Here is a 23,863-nt window from a genome sequence, read left to right on the forward strand (position 1 = left end):
TTTCCACAATCCTCTGTAGGTCAGGGGTCACCAACATGGTGCCTGCAGGCACCAAGTAGCCCCTCAGGACCACACCATGAGCCTGTTAAAAAAAAGCACAATCCACCAGTGAGCTGCATCTAAAAGTTTATTTTATTCTGTTACTCTTCCTGTTTATTCACACTTGCATTTATATTGATTTCAAAATGACAATATCTGTAACAAAGCATGAAAAGTATGTTTATTTTACATAAAGTTAAGGTGAACTCTGACTCCTTTTTGTTCCAAAGTCAGCACTAGTAGCCCTTCGTATGACTCTGTACTAATGAAGTAGATCTCAGTTTCATAAAGGTCGGTGACTCCTGCTGTAGGGTATGTCTGACCTCAAACTGCTTTATGAAAAAGCATTACATGATTCCAAATGAACAAACTAATCAAGAATATTTTATTGTCACATCGTGTTATCCTGGTGAAACGTTTTTGAGACAGACACCGGCTCAGGATGCACACAAATAATATATGTAGATTTTAATATAATCGTATTACCAAGCACAGATATCCTGAGCAAATACAAATAAAACGCAGTTTTCATTTATTAAGGGAAAGACATACCCAAACCAACCTGGTCCTGTGTGAAAAGGTAATCGCTTCCCTTGTTACACCCTGAATTACCTGTGAATTACAACAAGTTCAAATCCACTAGTCACACCCAGGGCCGATTTCTGTTAAACCTGCAGAATGAAGAAGTAATTTAAATAAAAGCTGTGTGACAACGGAAGATCTCATATAGCAACACATGATGCCTTAATCTAAAGACATTTAACAGCAAATGAGGGGAAAAAAACTATTGACATCTAGAAAGAGCTACAGAGCCACTGTAAAGCTACAGAGAATCCAGCGAACCGCAGCAAGGTCTATTATCTACAAATTAAGAAACAAAGAAGAGAGAGACAGGGGTGGAAAATGCATCCCTGGGTGGGTTCCAAGGAGAAAACCACAGCTGACCTAAAGGCGCATCTGCCATTTACCAAAATAAAACTTCTTGATGAGCCCCAAGATGTGTGGGATAATATTTTCTACACTGATGAGACAAGAGTGGAACTATAGGGATGGTGCACATCCTGTTACATATCGTTTACTAATAGCATTTCAGAACAGCAACGTCATACTGACAGTCAATCATGGATGACTTACAGTAAATGATGACAATACAAGTTCTGCTCAGTAGCCAAATGATAAACTTCAGCTCAATCAAAGTTAAAGGGACAGCGATCTAAAGCACGGCAGCATGAATTTTCCCTATCGGGGATCGATAAAGTAATTATCAGCAGGGTAAGAAAAAACAAAAATAGGGGAAAAAACAAGGTTTTAGAATGGCCTGTTCAAAGTTCAGAGTGGGGCAAAATTCCCTCATTGACAATCTCTGCGAATGCTTGATTGCAGGTTTATGCAGACTTTTTTGTCATAGGGCCAGAATGGCTTGGATGGCTTTTAAACTGCTTTTGGTATTAATTCAAGTAATCTTTTGGAAATTAAAACATGTTTCATGATTTGAAACATTTAGATAATACATAATAGCAAAAGCAGAAGAATTCTGTAAGGAGCAAACACATTTTCAGAACATAGAATATATAGATGTCAGGTATTAATGTTAAAACAAAACATAATAAAAAACTCAGTCGTCATGGAGCAAATCAGCATGGTTTTGTTGTGCCATCCCAACATTATTGGTCCCCTCTGGCACCCCCTAACTAAACTCCCTGGAGGCGCCTCTGCTTTCTCACGCACACGCACACTGGCAGCCCGATCCTGTGTAATGTCTCCCAACATTTCCACACTGCGTGTGCGTCGGTAGGGGGAGTGGTCCCGCAGGCGTAGTGTGGGCGTGGGCTCGCTGACAGCGTCTGGGAGTGAAAAGCGGGGAGGATCGTCTGAAGCCGAGCAGACAGAGAGCGGACGCGCTCCGGTGAAGTTGTGTCCAGGTCGGGAGTTTCCCTTTGCGCGCCGGAGATCCAGCGGAACGGGAGCTGGATCCTAAAATCCTCCGTTCTGTCCGCAGAGAGAGAGAGAGAGAGACGCAAACCGAAGGAAATGAGATCTGTGTCGGGGAGAGGGTTGTAGTCTGAAAGGTAAAGGGATGAGTAATACTTTGTGGATCCGTTGATCGGTGCGTTAAAATGTGCCGTGGAAGATAAAGCGTGCGTGTTTTTTTTTATTGTTGTAACGAAAATGTTAGATTTTTTTTCTTATTCTCATTGATGCTTGGGATTTCTCTGCCAACCTGTCTCAGTTACTGACCTTTTAAATTAGATCTCGTTGATTTGCCGTCTGCATTGTTTATTTTATCTGCGTGGACTCTATTGCATTCAGTAGATATTTACATAAAAGTGGTATTATTATTATTTTTTATTCCTCCATAGTTAACGTCATATTAGGCTGTAGTTGCAGAGATCAGTGGAGCCTCGTTGAGCATTCATCATTACGGATCTAAAGTCTGCTCACTTCCTTAAACATGTGCCCACCTGCTGTGCTCTAACCCCAGCTGTTTCCTTCCAGTTGCTGCTGCAGGTGGAGAACCAGCAGGCTTCCCTTTCCCTCAGACCTTTGTCTCCGGGCTGCTGCTCTTTTCAATGTGGGATACAGTTTTGCTCCATTCGCCAGGCTGAAATCTTCCAGGGTCAGGACCTCCGTCATGGCAGCCCTGCTCCTCGGGCTGCTGCTGTTCGCGATGCAGTCCCCTCCGCTCCCCTCCAGGCCCCTGGCGCCCGGGGGGTCCTCTTTGCCCGGCACCGCCTCGCCGCCCGCCGACAACGGCACCGGCGGCCACCCCAACGGCACCCTGCAGCAGCTTCCGCAGATCATAATCATCGGCGTGAGGAAGGGGGGCACGCGGGCGCTGATCGAGATGCTCAGCTTGCACAGCGCCGTGGTGGCAGCTCAGAACGAAGTCCACTTCTTTGACTGGGAGAGCCACTTTCAGAGAGGCTTGTCCTGGTACCTGAGCCAAATGCCTTACGCCTTCCCCGATCAGCTGACGGTGGAAAAGACGCCGGCCTACTTCACTTCTCCCAAGGTCCCCAAGCGCATCTATCAGATGAACCCCAACATCAAGCTGCTGCTCATCCTCAGAGACCCCACGGAGCGGGTGCTCTCGGACTACACGCAGGTCTTCTACAACCGCCTGCAGAAGCACAAGCGCTACCAGCCCATCGAGTCGGTGCTGGTGAAGGACGGCGAGATCAACCTGGGGTACAAGGCGCTGAATCGCAGCATGTACTACGTTCACATGAAGAACTGGCTGCAGTACTTCCCCCTGGGGAGCATCCACGTCGTGGACGGGGACCGGCTGATTAAGGACCCCTTGCCCGAGATGAAAAAAGTGGAGCGCTTCCTGGAGCTTGAGCCGCAGATAAACGCCTCGAATTTTTACTTCAACAAAACAAAGGGATTCTACTGTCTGAGGGATCACGGGCGGGAGCGGTGTTTGCACGACTCCAAGGGCAGAGCGCACCCCCACGTTGCTCCGGCCATCCTGCAGAAACTCTACCAGTTCTTCCACCAACCGAACAAGAGGTTCTTCGAGCTGGTGGGGAGAACGTTCAACTGGAACTGACACTTTGAGTTTGTCTAGAATGAGCTCACTAACGACATAAATGAAGGGACAAAAAGCTAATGTAAATGGAAACTAAATCTATTTTTGTACTAGTATGTTTGTTACGGGGGGGAGGAGGTGGGGGGGGGGTCAATCTGCTCCTTCACCTGCTTGCATCTTCATTTCGTACCCAGGTGTTGCCGTTTTGTCGCTTCTGTTGTCCAATTTGAACATGTAAACACACCAGTTCATGCCCATGGGCTTTGTCTTTGGTTGTAGGCAGGTGTGTTTATTGATAGTGGAGTTTGCGCAGTTAATTCGACTGTATATTATTATCTATAAACTGAGATTTACCCTTATTTCCACTGATAGCGGTTATTAATGTCTGCAAAACATCATGACAAACACGATGAAACCTTAGCAACAACCTGCTGGTAGATATTCTTCACTAGAGAGATGAAAACACAGCATCCAACTATGATTGGAAGATAAGAGTGGAATTTATACCTCCTGGAAGGTAGAAATTGATGAACGTTTGGTATGAAACATCCTTTAGTAGACAGCCCCATTTTTTTTCACTCCTCCAAATTAAAAAAAATTAAAATGCAGGTACAACACAAACCCCGGAAAAGTCCGAAATGGTGACCGGGCGACATGGCCCAACGCCCTACAGGGGTGTGATTGAGCTGAATATCAGGGCAGACCGCTGGCTCTCTTCTCCAAACACCCTGCGCTGTGAGGAATTTGCATCAGCATCCATCTTGGCTCATATCAGCAGACACACTTTACGCGGTGCCAGTTAGCGTTACATAAAGATATGCACTGAGCAGGGTTTTTTTTATTATTATTATTATTATTATTATTATTTTTGTCAGACCTGCTTCTTTCACATTATATGATTCAGCGTTATTAAGCTCTAACTTTAAAGCTCTGAAGGAATCTATTGCTGCTATGATTTTTTTTTTTTTTATATAGGAACAAACCGAACATGCGTTTGTTATGTTTGTGGTCCTTTTTTTTTTGTTTGTTTGTTTGCATGAGCCATTCATGTACCATAAATGTGCAACCCAGATATTGTTGACCAATAACTCAACTGTAAATAATTTTATAAAAGTGAGAAATTAATACTTAATAAAGATGTATTTTATTTTTAGCATGTCTACTGCTTTTCTCCTCTTTTGTTGATCTGTTTATGATTTTTTTTTTTTTTTTTGGTCCTAGTAGGATGACTTGGGTCATTATTTCTCCACCTGCTGACTTGTTTAACATCCGCATTTGCAGTGTTTTAGTCACGCTGTCACGTGTGCTGGAAACAATATATTTACTGTATCATTTAGATGATGGATTATTTTAAATTACCCTTTTTGCCACCCTCTAACAGCAGAGGTGAATTCGGACTTCCGTCTGTGTTTCTAAGCTGCTGTCTGATGCTTCATTAGCTGTTTTCAGAGCAGGTTTGTTGCACGTCTTACTCTGCTATTATAGCTGGTTTAGCAAGAGAGAATTAAGAGTGGGCACAGAGGTGAAGTCAAGTTTGAGCACAATCTGAACCATTAGAAATCAAAGGAGAAGTTGTTTATGCCCAAGGGTGCAATCATCTTACTTAGTTTTTTAGGGGAGACGAGGCATTATTCATTCAAATCGCATCCGCAGACATTAAGCTCCAAAACCTCTGCCCAAAAAAAGGCTTTTTGATATTTCGAATGTGGCCCAGATACACTGAGAGGCGTGCCAGGACTTCAGACAGGACGTCGACCTCGCTGCCCCTTAAACCCGGACCACAGCAGGAATTCCTTCTCTCTTCTGTTTGCCTCAGAGATCTCAGATTGTATTGTCCGGCTCTCTCTGACGTTTGCACGCGCTCTCTCGGAGATATCGTTGAGCAACACTCAACGCTACACTATCACTATCAGAGCGGCTTTAGGGTGAAACCGGTTTTGCTGGAGGCCAGAAGGAAAGAGGCAGGCAGGGTAAACAGAAAGCTTGGGAGTTCAGATCTCCCCAGTTAGATTATCAGGTCTCTCTAAAATGTACATCATCTGGCTCGCAAAGTGAAAACGATTGAATGGTATGATGTTTTTTTTTTTTTTTTCAAGGTGGGTTTCTTGTCTGTTAGCCACATCTGGATGGATGTGTGGGAATCCAGCTGGTCCTCAAAGTAGGAAGCAAAGCAGCGGCCATGTCAGTGTCACCTTCCCTTGGGTCGAAGTAAGACTGATGCAATATCCAGCTAAATCCATTTTCCCCTCCACACTAGAGCATGCAATAACTCCCGTTTAGGAAGAAGATGGAAAAAAAAAAAAGAGCATACACGGAGCTGATGTTGATCTTAAAACCGGTGGCGGTGCTGCTCTTTATTTGCTCAGTTTGCTGTTTGCTTGTGCCTGTACGTCAATATTACAGGTGCATCTAAATAAATGAGAATGCAGTCAAGGGTTGATTTAGTTCACAAAGGCTATTTTGAAAATGAAGCTGTTTAGTTCTGGTACTTTTAGTGATTTTGGATTACAGTCAATGAAAGCAGAAAAATAAAATTGGAACAGTTAAATGGATTGTTAAGAAAAAAAGGATTTTTGTCACAGAATGTTGGCCTGTTCAAACCTATGTGTGTAATTTGTTCAGTATAAGCACTTAATATTTGGTGAGAGCACTTAAATGAATAGATTGTGGCATAGAGGTGATGAACATGTGATTCTACTGAAGTGTCAAGGAAGCCCCAGATTGCTCTGATACTGACCTTCAGCTCATCTGTGCTGTTGGGTCTGGTGTCTCCCATCTTCTCTTAGCTATAACCCACGGGTTCATTGTAGGCTTTATGTCAGGTCTGCATGCCGGCCAATGGGCACCGTTATACCACAATCGTTAATGTCGGTATTTTTGGCAGTGTGGGAAGTTGTCAAGTCCTGTTTGAAAATAAATCCAACATCTCCATAACGCTTTCCAGCTGAAAGTGGCATTAAGTGCTCTAAATTGTCCTGGTTTGAAGGCGACAGGACTCCAAACTTAAGAAAACACAGTGGACCAATACCAGCAGATGAGACGGGTCCCCAAGGCATGGCTAACTACAAAAACCTCTCACTTGACCTCAAACAACTTGGACGTTGTGCCTCTCTGCTTTTCCTGCAGACTTTTCAATGTTCATTTCCCCAAGAAGGTTTCCCAGTTACTGTCATCTGAAAGAAGGACTTTGAGCTGCACTCCAGTCCTTTTCCTCCTGATGCTTCTGATATCTCTGGTGTATGAAACACGTACAGTAAGTATTTAAAACTTTATCTATATGGCTCCTTTCAAGACAGAGCTCACAAAGTGCTGTACAGAAGCAAACTAAAAGCATTAAACATAAATGCACCAAAAAAAAGTTAATCCATAGTTTCAGAAAGATGTGACCTTTGTTGCCCTTTTCCTGGGTTTATCTGCATGTGGACGCCCGAGGAAATTAGTCTACAGCTTCTCAACCCTCCTGAAACTGCAGCTATTTCTGCTGCTTGTTCAACTTTTTCTACCTACACTTTTCGCTCCATTTAATTTTCCAATAATATGTATTTTGTGAACAACAGAACATTTTTTGTAGAAAGGACCTTTAGTGCCATGAAGATGAAGCCAGTTACTTTCTGTTAACGAAGCCTGCAGTCTGTGTAGGCCAAAATATTTCCCCAGTGATATTTTTTTGCTGCCATTATATAATATTTTAAATCAAATTTAAAAGCCATAACCACAAAATTCACAGGAAATAATGACTTGACATATACTATCACTCTACATTTACTTTTAACTGCTAACAATTGTGTGTGACTGTCAGTATGTTTGCCACTGTCACACCCAAATTTCCCCAATAAAGGAATTATCTTATCTTATGCGTAAGGAGTTTATATAGTAATATGAATATTTCACATGTTGAATTGAATTACTGAAATAGAGTAGCAAAAATTGTTTCAATTTAATTCAGTTTTATTAAACAAAGTAATCAGAAACAAACATGGTTTGATGCCAAGATTTTTTATTTATCTGTCAATTTTTAAAACATTTTATATAATTAGATTAGCTGTAATAAGAGAACCAGTGTGTTGGTGTTTTTTTTTAACTAAAACTAGATTCAAAGAGAGAAACACTCGATAAAACTGAGGCATGAGACATGGCATGATTATTGCAGAGGAAAGAGGAAAAACAAATCTGTTATTTTAGTTTTCAGTGTAGACGTCTACTTTCACCTTTTATTTTTGGTGCACTTCTGAATGATTTGCACAGCTTTTAAAGTGGGAAGTTTAAAGGTTAAATTCACAGTTTGGTGAAGATGTTAACAGCTCACAGACCTGCGAAGTCTGACTCTGAACCCTTAATGCGATGACAGGACAGCAGGAAGCAGAAAAGGTCACAAAAGTCTGCTTTGCTTCTTCTTAACGTACTCTAATTTGAAAATCAAAAAATATCAGATAATGTGTACTCCAATAAATGCATGTGGAGTTGAGACTATTATCTCAAATATGTAAAAGGAAAGGAAAATCCAAAAACATGCCATGTCAAAACTGCATTTGCCTTCTGCTCAAACTGTTCCACAACAACATTGTAGATTCAGTGCAAATATTTGTATCAGTGCCTAATGTTTTTTAATTATCTGATAAATGAAATGTCTCAAGACTGCTCTAATTTCTCCCAGCAACCTAAAAGGCATCGCAGAGCTCAGGGTTGGAGCTTCTGGACTAAAACCATTTAAAGCTTGGATTTGTATGCAGGTAACAAATAGTATATTTAGTTTTTTCCACCATCTTTATCAATGTTCTCATTACATAACCAGCTTTAATTTTACTGCCTTTTATGTACAAAGCAAGTGTCAATTATTAACAAAGAGGAGTCCTGGAATATCATTGTTGGAGTTCTAGATCCTAAGTAAAAACCATGAACCCCCCCCCCCCCCCCCCACCCCCCCATATTACGCCATACTAAACATTTTCTGTTTTGGCTCCGTTAAATTACCCAAATTATACATATTTGAAATATTCAGAAATAATGACAGCAAAAAAAAACTTCAAAGAGTTTATGTCTACTTTCTTTCAAATCGGAAGTTTACACACATTAAAATGGCATCGCCTTTAAACTATCTGAGAGCACCCAGATGATGACATCATTGCATTTTAAGCTTCTTGTTTGTTTCGCAACATTTAACCGTGATAGCGATCTGAAGCAAACCCAAAACACACTGCACCCTTGTGAGCTAAAGCTACGCCTTAGGATGGACTTCCACTATTCTGGTTCATACTTGGGTAAAAATCTCCATTATATGCAAGTATAAATGAGCATGAGACTGTTCAGGCTTTCATAACATTCAGGAAGGACGCTGATTCTGTGTCTCAGGGAGATGTTTTTACCAGTTTAGTTTCATTATCCGCAGCTAAACAAGACCTGGGTTCAAAGGTGACTCAGCAAGGAAGCCATTACTCCAAAAGCAACAGAAAAGGCTGGGTTATAGTTTTAAAATGAACATTGTGACAAAAACAGTAATTTCTGAAAGATAAATGAAGAACTAAAATTGAAATATTTGAACATGATATGGAAGAAAACAGAAAAAGCAAGGCAGGCAACACCATACCAACTGAGAAGTATGCAACACAACAAAAATATAATAAAAAAAGATCTAATAAATGTAATCACATAATATACTTCATAAATGTTTAATTTTCAGCATATTTGTGCTCTCCACACTCTTTGTGTTTTGTGCAGAGATCCTTAAAGTTTATTTTCTTTATGTCCTTTAGCATGCATATTAATATTTTACAGTAATTTGTATTTCTTTTGTTTATTTTTTTAAATTTGAGGATACAGGTTAGATTTATTTAATTTTTTTTACACCTGTGAGATGAAAGAAAGGGGAAGCTCATTTACAATAAGTATTACTTCTATAATACACCCTAGCATCAAGAATTTGGTTGTTTCTGAGAATTTATATTTTGTTGCTGTTTGATTTGTTGCTACAGAAGTGTAGAGCTTCGACTCAGGCAAAAAGATAAATAAAAATTAAGCTTTATCACTAGAGCTGGGCAATATGGACCAAAATTAATATTGCAATATTTTAAGGCTGAATACTGATATGCAATATATATTTATCTGAAAAAAATTTCATAAAGTAATTATAAATAGGCATCTCTGAATGAAAGCTTTATCTCAAATATCTCACAGGCACATTTTTTAACAAACAGCTGTAGATAAATATAAGAAGCAGCTGAAAAATAACCTACTGGAATACATAAAAGAATAATTATAACGCACCATCTCAATACAATCGATATAGTTTTATATACCTTTTTTTTAAATCTCGATATTTTTAAGCTTTCGATAAATTGACCAGCCCTATAAATCACATTATAAGATGTATACTTTTTACATTTAAACAACTTAATATCATGTTATTACAATATACATATTTGTCACGGCACTTGTTCAAACAAAATCAATATATTTTACTGTTGTGAAAATGCATTTTACAAACATAAAAATGTTATTGTTTGAACGATAAATTTTCATGTTATAACATGATACGTTTTATTGCTAGAACATAATTTAGTGAAGTTGATGACGGTGCAGAAATGTGGTTGAGAAAATTTCTCCTCTACAGGAACTGATCAAGTTCTTCATGCTTGAGCCATGGATATATTTAGCAGTTACTGAGTGGCCAGCATTGTAAAATTAACTTGCGTACACTGAGAAGGAACTTTAAGCACATTAGGGTGGGAAAAATGTGGCTGAATCGACTGAGGTGGCAGCATTTCTTGTTGTTTGACTGGAGGGGTACAGGAGGCTCCATAGATTCAATTCAATTAAAATGTATTTATATAGCGCCAATTCATGAAACATGTTATCTCAAGGCACTTTACAAAGTCAAATTCAATCAGATTATACAGATTGAGTCAGATTGTACACATTGGGCCAGATTATACAGATTGGTCAAAAAAATCTTCCTATCTAAGGGAGCCCAGTTGATTGCATCAAAGTCTTGACAAGCAGCATTCACTCCTCCTGAATAAGCGTAGAGCCACAGTGGACAGTCGTCTGTATTGTAAATGGCATTGCAGCAATCCCTCATACTGAGCAAGCATGAAGCGACAGTGGAAAGAAAAAACCTCCAGCAGAACCAGAACCAGGCTCGATCGACTGGGGGTTAGTGAAGATGAAAATTACATAAACCAAACTGCATTCAGGAGGGGTTTGTTGTCTCGCAGAGTACCATGAGACATTTACTGAATTATACGGACCTGTACATGGTTGAGTAAAGACAAAAATTGACCAAATTAGCCAAAATGAATGTGGCATGCAGACTCATAGAAGCCGTTTGGAAAATGTATGGATTTAGCAACTGATAGCGTTTCTGGACATGACAAATTTTACCTTCTAACAATAAATAATCACAATCATACAACATAAATTTTATATTTTAAGAACAGTAAAAGATTTGCGTTATAAATATGCTTATTGTAATAACAAGATATTTTGTTCAAACGTGAGAAGTATATGGTTATCATAATAAAGTTTTCACGTCAAAACGTGATACGGCTCTGCTGTTGCCTTTGTTGAAGCCTCTGACGTTACCATGGATAACTGATGGAGATTTATAGCTTACTACCTGGATATCCAACTGAATTTTCCTAAACTGTTGCAGCATCATCCCAGTTAAGTAATCGTTTGATCCCTGACATAAAACACTAATTACTGGGCTGTTGTGTGACTATATTGCAAAGCCGTCTCCTCTCTGATGTTGAAATAAGTTCCCTGTCACTGCCGCTGTCTCCCTTTTCCCTGCTCTGATTATACACTATCAACATAAGAGAAGCATCTATTAAGAGTTCATGAACGCCCCATTAGTCTAGTCAGCTGTGCAGCCCACTAAAGTTTTACAGTCACAGATTTCCCCCCAACATCACCTAATTAATCTCAGCCACATAATTAATTTGTCTCCTCACACACACACACACGCACTAAGAGCGACAAACTCAGGCAACAACCAGGATTAATAGCTTTGCCCTCCTCCTGGCACCTCCCTCTCCTCTAACACCTCAGCTGTAACGCAATTTGCCACCGAAGTTTCGGGACTCCTTTGGAGCCAGTCTGCCACCACCTCCTCCTCCTCCTCCTCCTCGTCCCTTCACCGGCTGCCAGCCCACGGCTCGTTGTTCCCGAAGAGGCCCGTTTTCCTCCAAACCACAGTCAGCCATTCTCTTCTTTTTTTTAAAAGGTTGATGTGATCCGATAGAGCACGGCCTCCCTGTGCAGTCTCCGGGGCTGCCGCTTTAATTGGAATAGATTGTTCGTCGAAGTCAATGTGTGAGGCTTGGCAGAAGTAACATATGCACCCATTCTGTTTTTATTTGCCCCAAACTGTGGCTACGTGTTAGCTTCTGTCGTGCCAGTCGTGCATTAAGTTAGAGTTTCTGGCATCCAAATATCTCACAGACACATTCAGGGGGGTGTTTTAGTAGTCGCTGCAGGTCCGACCGTATTTCTAAAGGTCTTTTTTAAACATGTTTTCATTAGATTTCATGGATATTTAGTGTGAAAATAAATGTATCTCCCTGTTTACTATTTTAATGAAATTGTTTCTTTAATTTCTCAACTTGTACACATAGCGGATACATTATAATTGTATTCTGAAAAATTTCCAAAACTTTAAAAGGTATAGTATTTTTTTTTTTTTTTTTGCATGGGTCTTTTATATATTTACACAAAGTGCCTGTCTTATTATTTTGTTTCATAAAGAAAAGCCCAAAAATGCTGTGTTTCAATCGTTCCTACCTGGGTCAGAAGACATATAGTCACAGTTTAATAAAACATGTTAAGTTCCTTCAGGAAAGCAGCTTTTTTTTTTTTTTTTTTAAATGCCTAGAGGAATCCCAAAAATGAACCCCTTCAAAGAGCTTGCACCTCCAGATTTATAAAAAAGAATCAGTGGGAAATTATTCTTAAGAAAAACAAATATCCTCCCTCAAGTGTCACACTATAACACAAGAGTCAAAGGAGGCCAAATCTGTGAATACAGTCTGTGTTTAGATGTAGAAATGTAACAAAAGAAGTTTCTCGTTGTTGACTTTTCTTTGGTGAGAAGAGTTTTGCAAGAAGCTTTTGTTCAAAGACGTGCATTCCAGCTGGAAGTAATTCAGTTTCTTTTTGAACGCCGTATCCTTGAAGTCAAGACTCAACAGAGGAAAGAAAGCGTGCTCAGAAAATATGCTCAACTTTGATTAAAACCACCACACAGAAATCAGCACATCAAAAAACCCTTCTGTCAAAGTAACTGCGCGCCAGCTTCTGCTGATTTGATCCACTATCAAAACCCTAAGTGTTCATTAAAGGTTGACACTTTTTAAAGATGATTTTCCTGACTTTATTTGTGACTTTTTGTTCCTGAAAACCTTTTCAGACATACCTTTAAATCCATACAGATTTAAACATTAAACAGCCTTTTTCCCCCTCCTCAGCTTTAAGGGGATATTAAGAAAACAAAGCGCAGTGGCTGCTTGCCTCAAGGGCTGCGTTTTTGAAGTTTTTACAGGTAACAGTAGATCCGTGGACAGACATAAAGACATTTTGATGTATGTTCAGCATTTTGTTAGAACTGCAGAATCCTTTGAAATGCCAGGTGACGCTGGAAGGAAGAGCATCTCTGCAACTGAATGGTATTAAAACCCTCACTAAAGCAGAATTTATGACAGGTGTGTCTTTTTTATAAAAAAATTTATTTTATTTTTTTGTTAGTTTGTTTTCATTTTTTACCTAGGTTTTGAAAATGCCCAATATTTGAATGAAAAAGATGTGCAGTCTCACTCTGAGATATAATAAACATTGAATATAAAGAAAACCATTACAGCAGCCATGCCAAGAAAAAGAAAAAAAAAACAGAGAAAGAGCTCATCCTCTATTTTTTTTTTTTACTTAATGTTTTTGGTTGATTATTTAAAAGCATAGACCTGAAAGTCATCATCTATGAATAAAATAGTACTCATATTACTTATTAATCAATACAGCTTAATGCATAAAGTTGTATGTTAGTCTTTTTAGAACAGAACCAACTTCTGTTCTGTTTGATTGCAATCTAAACAGACCATTTGTATGATGCTACATTTGTAAGTAAGACACATTTGTAGGTTGAGCAGCAGAGTCGAGTATGTGCACAACTCCATAATCCACTAAACCCAAATAATGCCTTGCCAACATCTGGGCACCAGACCGTTCAGTAAATCGCTATAGGTTTGCTCAGATTTTGATTGTTAGCAGTTGATTTTGCAGTCTGGGGATCGACTGCTACTCGACTGGCTTAAGTTGCACTCTCTGAGGAGGGTATGGCTGACCGGTTGTAACTTGCATAGGAAAAACAGCCGTAAACACCCTATTAGTTAAGAAGGTCAAAGTTTAGAGCGGACTGCAAGTAGAGAGCTGCTTTAATTGGCTGCTCTAACCACATGAATCTCAAAAATCCTCTAGAAAGTTAACAGCTGCATGTGTGTCTGTTTTGAAGCTGCAGTGACTGAATCGACATGCGTGGACATGAGACAGAAAGGGATGGAGTAAAAAGTAGTCCACAGATTTTCTTCTTTCTTTCCCCCATCCCCATAAAAAAACTTAAAAGATCGTTTCTCTTTGAATGTGGTTCACACAAACACTTCTTAAAGTGGTCAAATTATGGCCCTTTAATCCATTCGTGTTTACAGGTTTTTATTGCTACAGGTGGATTACAGGGAGCTGTCAGAAAAGTAAGTAAGTAAACGTTATTTATATAGCACCTTTCACTGAATAAAAACCAAAAAGTGATTCACAATAAAAAATAATGATAAAACAACACAAAATAAAAAAACAAAAAGATAAAACGGCATAAATGCAACATCACAGCATAACACTAGTTAAAAACTAATTAAAAACCAGTCGGAGCAAGTGGGTTTTAAATGATTCTTAAAATATAGAATAGAGTCAAGACAGCGCAAAGATAAAGGCAACCACAGTCTGGGGGCCACATATTTAAAAGACGGATCCTCTCTGGTCCTGAAATTAGTTTGTGGAACCATTAAGAACCATTAAAAAGACCAAAGTATCGAGGTTGAACTTGTTTCAAAACTTTACTAAAATAGCCACATTGTTTGTGATCCAGGGTTGTTGTCTGTCTTCTCTGTTACTCTACCATCACCCTCATTTAATATGCTGCTGATTTCCCTTGAGGCATGGCCTGCTACTGCTGAAGTCATCCACAGACCTGCTGTTAATGTACAAGTCAAGGACCAGTAGGTGCGGTCTAGTTGTCAGATTGTCGTCAGTGATTGTGCTAAATGAGTAGTTAAATTTTTTTGTTTTTCTGATTCTCTGTGCCCAGTGTCAGCCTAACCTGGCCAGTCAGATTGATCCTGTGTAGCACTCTAGTTCTGCACATGATCAGTCTGAGACTGCTGCATTTGAATGTGTTTGGGGAAAGGTGGGAATTTCAGCAGAGTTAATTGGGCGAAGCAACTCCAAGTGCTGGCCTACCAAAGGTTGGTTTTAGCCAGTCACGTCGGTACGTCCCGCCTTAAACCACAATACAGCAACATGATTGGCCCAAACCGTTTTTGGTTCGGACCCAAACGGTTCAAGTCCGAGTGGTACAAGATGGGTTCTTGTGTGTTTGTGAATGCACAAATGCTGCGAGAATTCATCTTATAGGCAGGGTTATTGTCAGCGACCTGGAAAGCACCTTATGTTTGGGCAAGTGCCTGTTCTGCCCTGCCTCAGTACTTACCTGGAACTCCTTCAGCTCATTTAGGAGCTCCTGCTGGTCATCAGGGCAGGTTCCTACTTATCTTCATCTACCTGCCTGTCTGCCATTCTACTTGAAACTGATTGGAGAACAGCAGTAAGTCCTGAAACCATAAACATCTACATCTTAGGCTCATTTTGAACTGTTGCAGGATGTAGTTTTCCAGTGGTTTTCTTACAATTAAATAGTAAGAGCTATACTTTGGTCGGCCCAGTCAACAAAACAATGTTCTGGTTTGCAGATTATGACTTAGTGCAAAATGAAAGCTTTTTTTTTTTTAGTACAGGTTGCATTGACCCGCTTGGGATTTGAAATCTTAAATTTTTACACTGGTTAGTCATAAAGTGAATGATTTTGCACTGACCAGAAATAATTTGAGATACAATAATAATAATAACAGTTATAAAACTTTCATTCTATTTGTAAAGACAAAAACAGCAAAAAAGTCACTGATGATGCTATAGTTACTTTAAAACTCATTTAGCCACAACTCTAAAGGGTCATTTACTACTTTTAAGGAATCTGGACTGCATTTCTACACATCTAGTTCAAAATCTAAAACACCTCAATTGGTCAGATGATGGGAAGCTGATAAGCTTTTTGGGCTATCAGAACCAACTCAGACAAAAAAAAAGCAATGCATGGACAGGTCAAACCTAGTCCGACTAACTTGCCCATCTGGAGAATCCTGAAAGCACTGTGAGGATCATGTTCTTTGATTTTTCCAGTGCATTCAAGACAATCAAACCAGGACTCCTGACGGACAAGCTGGAGCGGTCAGGACTGGACCACCACCTGTCCCAGCTGATGCTGGATTACCTCAGTGGTCGACCACAGGATGTGAGGACACAGGGTTGTGTCTCTAACAAGTTTACCTGCAGTACAGGAGCACCACAGAGAATTGTGCTGGGACTTTATCTGTTTACCCTTTACACTGCAGACTTCTCCATCAGCTCAGCAGGTGGCCACCTTCAGAAGTTTTCTGATGACTCTGCCATAGTCAGTCTCATCACAGAGGAGGACAAGTCAGAGTACAGACAGTGGATCTAGAGCTTTATGGACAGGTGCCAACAAAACCTGACACAGGTGAACTTCCATGGAACTGATGTGGATAAGCTTTTTAGGAGAGCCAGCTCTGTCCTGGGATGCCACCTGGATCCAGTGCTGGTGGCATCCCTGTTGGGAGACAGAAGGACTGTAAGGACATTACTGATGGACAATGTCTCCCACCCCATACATGGAGTAGTTGCAGAGCTGGAGAGCTCTTTTAGTGACAGACTGCTGCATCGTAGATGCTCTAAGGAGCGTTTCCGCAGGTTGTTTCTCCCAGCTGCAGACAGACTTTATAATCCCTGCTGCTCACAACAGACTCAATGACTGTTTACATCATGCTAATGGTTGGACAGCTCTGATCTGATCATTAATTATTTGCACTGTCCCCAGATGCTAAGGTAACTTGCACACACCTTCGCTACTTCAGGGTGCTGCTCACTATCAGAGGATGGAGTCTATTCCACTGTAAAAAAAAAAATATATTTTTACACTGTGCAATATTTATATTTATTTACTCTGGTATTTACTTTTCAGCTTCTATGCTTAGTGTTTCTTTTGAGCTAATTTTAGATTAGAATAATGTGTTCTTATTTTCTTCTTTCATTGCTAATAATTGTGTGACTGTCTGTGTGTTTGGCACTGTCACACCCGAATTTCCCCAAATAAAGGAAATCTTATCTTATCTTATCTTATCTTATCTTATCTTATCTTATCTTATCGTATCAGTCTGGAAAGGAGCTGGTAGAGCCCAATTTCATAGGCGGGACTAATGGGGTCAGCGTCAACAGGTTACAACCAATCAGATAACTACGGATGTGATGCACAAAACTCCAAGTGACGCGTTCTGTTTTTGTCATTTGTAATGACAAAAACAAAAAACTCCTTGAAAGATGTCATGCCATCGAGCAAACTCTCCAGAGAACAGTTTTTGCCCCTTTTGTCTAAAAATATCTGAGTATGCTGGGTGTACGCACATGTACTTTCTTGATTTTCCAAAGCACCAAGTAACAAAGATCTCCGTATGTATCTTGACTCGTGTGGTTACAGAAAAGTGCTGCTGCATTGTGGGTAGTTCTGCTGCTCATAAAGTCCCACTTCCTGCTCCTTGATTGGTCTGTTTTAGGCTGAAAAATATGGAGCCTTATCAGACTGACTTACGCCCTGTTTAAGTCAGTCTGGCCGACCAAGCTAAGCCAAACCTGGACTGGATCATTCAACTCTGGTTACAGATTCTTTCAAATACATCTCCTGAAATCAAACCTTTACTCTATTTTTGAAAACAAAGTCATTTGAGCCTTTGTTTAGCCAAATGCTGCTAAAATCTGGTTTCATCCTTGTGAACCAAATATCATGCATCGTCTTGTCTTCTGAGCTGGACATATTAAAACCCCTACTGTAAATAAAGAATACCTAATGTATGTTAACTGAAAAATTTACTTTTACCCCATCTCCTTCTAATGTCGAGAATTATGAATGATTATTACTAGCCCTCAGTGTCCCCTCTGTACATTCAGCGTGATTTTTGCCAATAGAAATTACAACATTACAGTCAAGAAATTGAATCACTTGAATTAAATACAGTGCCCTATGACTCAAAGCTATGCTTCTTTCTCATCAATTTTCATCTACGCTTATTATAGCCACGAACATTTTCATTTTGGAGCTCGACATCGCAGCAAATAACTTTTTTTCCTTACATCAGAAAAAATGTGGTTTCACCTTTGAGTGAGCTGCCTCCTCAATCCTGTTTAGCCTTTCAGAGCTAATGGAACGTAAATACACGTCATTAGGAGGAAGGATGAGGAAAGGAGGGCCCGCGTTCAGCTGCGTGATGTATGTTCATATTTATGCAACCCTCCTTCGTCTCGGGCAGGTTTTACATGTCCTGCTGCTGTGCGAGTCAGTCAGAGCTGTGTGGCGTTATCAGTCATTTCATGGCACGGCTTCTTCTGGCAGGGGAATAAGCCTCTATGGCCAATGATAAGTCCCACTGCCAACAAACACCTCTGCATGGGTGAAGCATAACTCGGTCCACAAATAGTCCACACTCTCCCCGAGTGTGCCTGTGCATCTCTGTGTGCGTCTGTGCATGACCTGCACAGTTACTCCATGTTTTTCCATGTACGTGTGAACTGGAAGAAGAACCTGGCAGTTTGCATGGGCATACATGTTTGTATGCGTGTGTGTGTGTGTGTGTTTCCATGCAGAAAAAGCACTGAGCCATGTGGAATTTGATACTCAAGCAGGATTTCCAAAGCTCTGAGCTTTAGATACTCCCCACAGAGCAAAACTCAAACTGCTTCAAAGTGCTGATAATTGTGTCATTCGCACTTTACGTTACAGCTGAGCTTGTTTGGATGCTTTTGGAGGAAAACGTGGATCTTTGTGAGCAGACACGCACCGATACTCTTAGTTTTCCGGACATGCAACAATCGGTCTTTATGTGCAGACTGCAAATGGTCTAAATGAAAACCAAACGACATGAGAGCTCATTCATGTATCCTGTTACGGATACTCTTAGTATGTGTTGTTTTAATTCATGCAGTAAGGCTGCTGTGTATATTGAAACCAGGTGTTGGCACATCGCCTCATACTAAAGAACACACGACTGTTTGGTTAGTGGAAAAAAAACACCCATAATCATCATACTTTATTAAATTAAACAGCAAACGTTAGGGCCTCAAAAATAGAAAAAATATATTCAAGTAAAACATACAAAGCAATCAAAATGACTATTTATTATATTCAGAAAACATGACTAATAGCTCAGGAGAAACAAACGACCACTAATACTTGAAACAATTTTGTCTATAATGTGACCTTGGAGTAAAGCTAGGCAGCCACAGATTTACAAGAAAACTAAAGCTACCTAAAAGCCCCTTTTGCACACAAAAAAACAGAGTATCTAAAACTGATTTGAACACTGTCTGAATTTTCTCTGGAATGGCTTTTCACAAATGCACTTCAGGGCTGTACATATGCAAAACCGACGGAACCTGGATATGCAAATCTCGCTCCCTACCTGTTGTTATTTGTAGCTGTGAGCGAAATCTCAGTCTGCTCCATTAGTCTGATCAAGGTTTTTTTTTAAATATCATTATTGGACACCCTGAATAATACCAGCTCTCTGTACTTGTTTTGCTTGTATTGTCTGTCGCATTATATCTGCTGCACCCCAGGCAAGACATGCAGCCATGACTGGCACTGCCAGTTTTCATTTGAATAGCTTGCAAAACTGTGTTGAAAGGCCATGCAAATTATTTTGTTGTGCGGGTTTTCCCCAACCGCCCAGATGCCTTTGACAATATACAATGTTTAGATGAAAACAGAGACTGCTTTGGTAGCTGCAGTTTCCCGTCATGTGATTTTCTCAGCAAACGCTGCTCCCAATCTTTTGACCCTCAAAACAACTCTATATTTTTATATAGAGTATTGAAATTAGCTTTTTTGTTTGGTTTAGTTTGGTTTTGTCAGCAAACAAACAATTATCTGGAGTCACAATGAAATACTAAATGGGTGATACTGTATATTAATCATATAAAAAGCTGAATAAACATGCAAACTTAGGCCTGGCAGTTCAGCAAACTAAGGTGCATGAAAACATCATCAGCAAGAGCAGGATGTGAATTATATCAAGGCTATAGTTGTATGTGTTGCGTCTGATATATGTTTCAAACAAAGGGCTGTCACACAGAAACTCCCTGTCGGGATACAGTATGTGTCCCTGTCAAGAAAAACAGATACTGCTGCTTCTGGTAGAGCTAGTTGTGAAGACCACCTAATCCAAGCCCAAAACCAGTGCATGACAAACTGTTAGGGTTCTCCCTGTTCCTGCCTGTGAAACCCATGTCTGCAGTCTCATGACGTCATTCCCTGCTCCTGTCCCCACTATGCCCTGGTAATCAAGGTCTGAGAAGTTAGTTCAATTAAGTGGAGTCGCTGCACCTGGGGTGAGCACTATAGATTCCAGGCTCTCCCAGTGTGTAACTGCCAGATTCTAGAAAGCGACCTTTTGAGTAAACCATCCAGCGTTCCTTGATCGCCTGCCTGATATCGACCTGTTTCATCGCTGTGATTTCTCCTTTCCCCTGTCAGATTCTCCAGTTGGCTTCTGTATTCTGGATAATGACCTCTTACTTTGCCTCTCGACCAAGCCTGCCTTACTCTGCTCCTGTCTGGATACCTCTGTCTGGAGTGTGCCTCTCGTGAACGACTCTAAGCCTGGACACCGTATTCGCCCTATGTCTAAGCCCTACTGGAAACCTTTGCCCATCATCTGCCTATCCGTGTACGACCCAAGCCCTGACTTCAGATTCCCCTTCTGTATCTGCCCTGCAAACAAACTACATTAGGTGGATCAGTCAGTCAGTGATTTGGGTAACCCAGACGGAGCCATTCGAGTCAGTCATCAGAGCCAGTGCAACCTCCCGGCATCTGAGAAGGTTAGTGGCTGTTATTTGGTGCTTTAACGTTTACACTGAGTTGTACAAAGGCAGTAACCCTGTTTTCTCCCCAACAGTGGTTCCAGTGTGCGCTTTTGTCTGTGCCTGCAACACCAGTTAATTCAATAAACCTTTTAACACGTCTTTTTCTGTGTCAGCTGAATTATTGGGTCTCTAGATTCTGTGGATTCATTATACAAACCCAGGGACCATATTCACAAAGATTCTCAGAGTCCTCTCAGAGGGAGAGCACTTATTTTACCCAAAAGAAATTCCTGTCCAGGAGTTTTAGTTTAGGAGGGATTCAGATAGTTACTGAGAGCAACTCTGAGTGAGAAGAGACAAATGTTTATCTTAGTGAGGAGGTGCTATGTGTGACACTGTCTTTTAAGAGCTGTGATTGGTAGATTCAAGAAACCAAACAAAATAAAAAAACACACAAATATGCTGCTAGTAATCAATTAAGAGAAATGAACCAATTAGACTGGATTAAGAAATGTGTGTCATGATGATGCGGCACCTGGGGAGCAATTGGGGGTTAAGGGTCTTGCTCAGGGAGCCAGAATGGCAGCTTGTGGGAGTTGAACTCAGAACCTCTGGGCTCTGTGCTCTAACCACTAGGCCACCACTCCCAATATGTAGATATTGATGTCCTGATCTTGATATCAATAATTGTATGATTGTTAAAGAAGTGTATGTGCTCATTTCCTTCACTGTTCAGGTGGTGGATCAGCCAAACAACTCTTTCCGTTTCCATCTTACCTGCTTAAGACTCTCTTAAGCCGGGCATACACTGTACGACATTTTCAATCGTGGTACTCATATACAGCTCAAACTGTACGCTGAAACCGCAGGGTTTAAAAGTTCAATGCTCACGATATCTGTTCTTACACTGTGCGGCCCGACGCTCTGATGCGACCTGACTGCTCACACAGTGCGTTCAAAAACCACACTTCAGACTGAGCCCTGTAGAGAGATGACGCTACTCGGACTCGTCTACCCGGAAGCCAAATGTCAACAGTAGAAGAAGAGAAAGGCAAAAGTGCCGATGGTCACTGTTAAATATGAGGCTCACTAGAACGAAATGCGCTGCCTTGGCAATTCTACCAGTTGCTCCTCCGTAGTTTGACTCCATGCCACACGTACCGCCGTCTTGCTTCTCTCTGCTCCTATGTTTTCGTTTGAGAAGACGAAGAAGAATCTACTTGTTTGCGCGTGGTTGGGGGAAATCGCCTCGTAGCTCTGCTTCAACAGCAGGACGCGCTCACGATCGCTCAAGAGCGCTCACGAGGGCCGACTGAAATTCAAACATGTTTGATTTTCAACTGGCTGTCCGATTCTTGATTGGGAGGTGGTCGTGAGAGGCGAATCGTCCTTCGCCTAAGATGCTTTGTGAATAACTTTTATCTTACTGAGGTAAGAGGTAAGATTTTTCCTAAAATTATGTCACTAACAGCTACTTTTAGTGTTGGGATTCTTTGTGAATACATACACAGAATTTTAAGGAAAGTAAGACTTGGTCAAAGACCAAACTATTGACAGACCAATTTCAAGACCATTACTGCAACCGTAATGTTGTTGCTGCAAAGACTGAAAGACACTCAGCCTGCGGCAGCTTGTTAAAAAGCTCATCTATAATAGGCCTCCATGCTAACTGGTTGCAAAGTGTGCCTAACACCTTCAGTTAGTTGCAGGAACATTTAGGCAGAGGTGAGTAGTAACTAGTTACATTTACTCAGTTACATTTACTTGAGTAACTTTTTGAACAAAATGTACTTCTAAGAGTGGCTTTACTGCACTCCACTTTTATCTGAGTAAATATTATAAAGAAGTATCGCTACTCTCGCTTGAGTAAAATTTCTAGCTTCTCTATCCAGCATGAATAAAGAAAGATTAGTTTTCAACCACAAATGCACCAGAGAAACACACATCTATAGTTTATATTAAGGTGAGACTTCTTGTTTGTACACAAACTTTGTTGTTTTAATGTTATTTTCTATCTACTGAGCTCATTGAGCCATTTACAGGCCAAGTAACCATACAGTAAATGATAGATATTGTCATTGGAAGCATTTTGCACTGTACTGTACTTTATGTACACTGGCGGCTTGGTTTCATAAGTTCTTCTGCCTGAATTTGTTACTTTGCAATTGTTATCGTTTGTAAATTATTTACTCAGTACTTGAGTAGCCTTCTTACCAAATACTTTTAGTAATTTCTTGGTTGGGTACTTTTCACTTTGACTTGAGTAAAAATATGTTGAAGCACTGCTTATTCTTACTTGAGTAAAATTTCTGGCTACTCTACGTACCTCTGCATTTAGGTGAACCTGAACTTTAAAGGAAGCAGATCCTGAATTAAATGTCACTTCTCCAATAAATCTGAAAAGCTTACAAGTTTATCAGACACCAGACAGCTCTAAAGGTTGCATACATTCAGCCATACATCTAGCCAAACGCTGAGGGACTTGGTATCAGCTTCAGCCAGGAGTTGAAATGGAGGACCAAAGTCAGGTAACGTTCTTTCGTTCTGTGTGTTGTACAGACAGAAATGTAACCATATATTTTCCCAAGAAAATATTTTGCCTAGTTTTCTCATCTTTTATCTTCTCATCCTCAGCATTTATCTTTTCAAAACAAAAATACTGTATTTGTTGCATCTGAATGCAACCAGGAGTTTTACACTAAGCAGCAGTGAAAGAATGATGTTGCTGCTGTGACGTCGACATGTCCTGAGAGAAACATCCCAGCATGCCTGAGACCAAGAAAAATTCATGAAAGATTAAGTCAAGACCGATACAATACCAAGACTTTGGTATTGTCTCGGTCCACATACTCGGTCCACATACACATGCTTCTGGAATCTTATTGGTGGGACACAATACTGCTAATTTAAACTATGTGTTTTTGTTAAATGCACTTTAAGATATTGAGTTTTTAAGTATATACGTGGAGTTGATTTAAGTAAAGCATCTGACTGGGAACCAATGTTGGCAAATACCCGTTTTTAAATGACTCCGACTGGTTTCAGAAA

At 40.4% G+C, this 23,863-nt stretch overlaps 1 protein-coding gene across 1 annotated transcript; it reads left to right on the top strand.

Annotated features, from left to right (window-relative positions):
• Nucleotides 1-1,896: 1,896 nt before the first annotated feature.
• On the top strand, nt 1,897-4,724 carry hs3st1 (heparan sulfate (glucosamine) 3-O-sulfotransferase 1). Its single transcript, XM_012851394.3, has 2 exons — nt 1,897-2,108; nt 2,536-4,724. The coding sequence occupies exon 2, from the start codon at nt 2,672-2,674 to the stop codon at nt 3,590-3,592; it is 921 nt and encodes a 306-aa protein (XP_012706848.1). The 5' UTR covers nt 1,897-2,108; nt 2,536-2,671; the 3' UTR covers nt 3,593-4,724.
• Nucleotides 4,725-23,863: the final 19,139 nt, after the last annotated feature.

The sequence above is a fragment of the Fundulus heteroclitus genome, chromosome 23 (genome assembly GCF_011125445.2).
Source record: "Fundulus heteroclitus isolate FHET01 chromosome 23, MU-UCD_Fhet_4.1, whole genome shotgun sequence".
NCBI classification, from domain to species: domain Eukaryota; kingdom Metazoa; phylum Chordata; class Actinopteri; order Cyprinodontiformes; family Fundulidae; genus Fundulus; species Fundulus heteroclitus.

Excerpts from the sequence above, each read along its gene's own strand:
- hs3st1 (XM_012851394.3), top strand. The coding sequence starts at position 2,672 with ATGGCAGCCCTGCTCCTCGGGCTGCTGCTGTTCGCGATGCAGTCCCCT.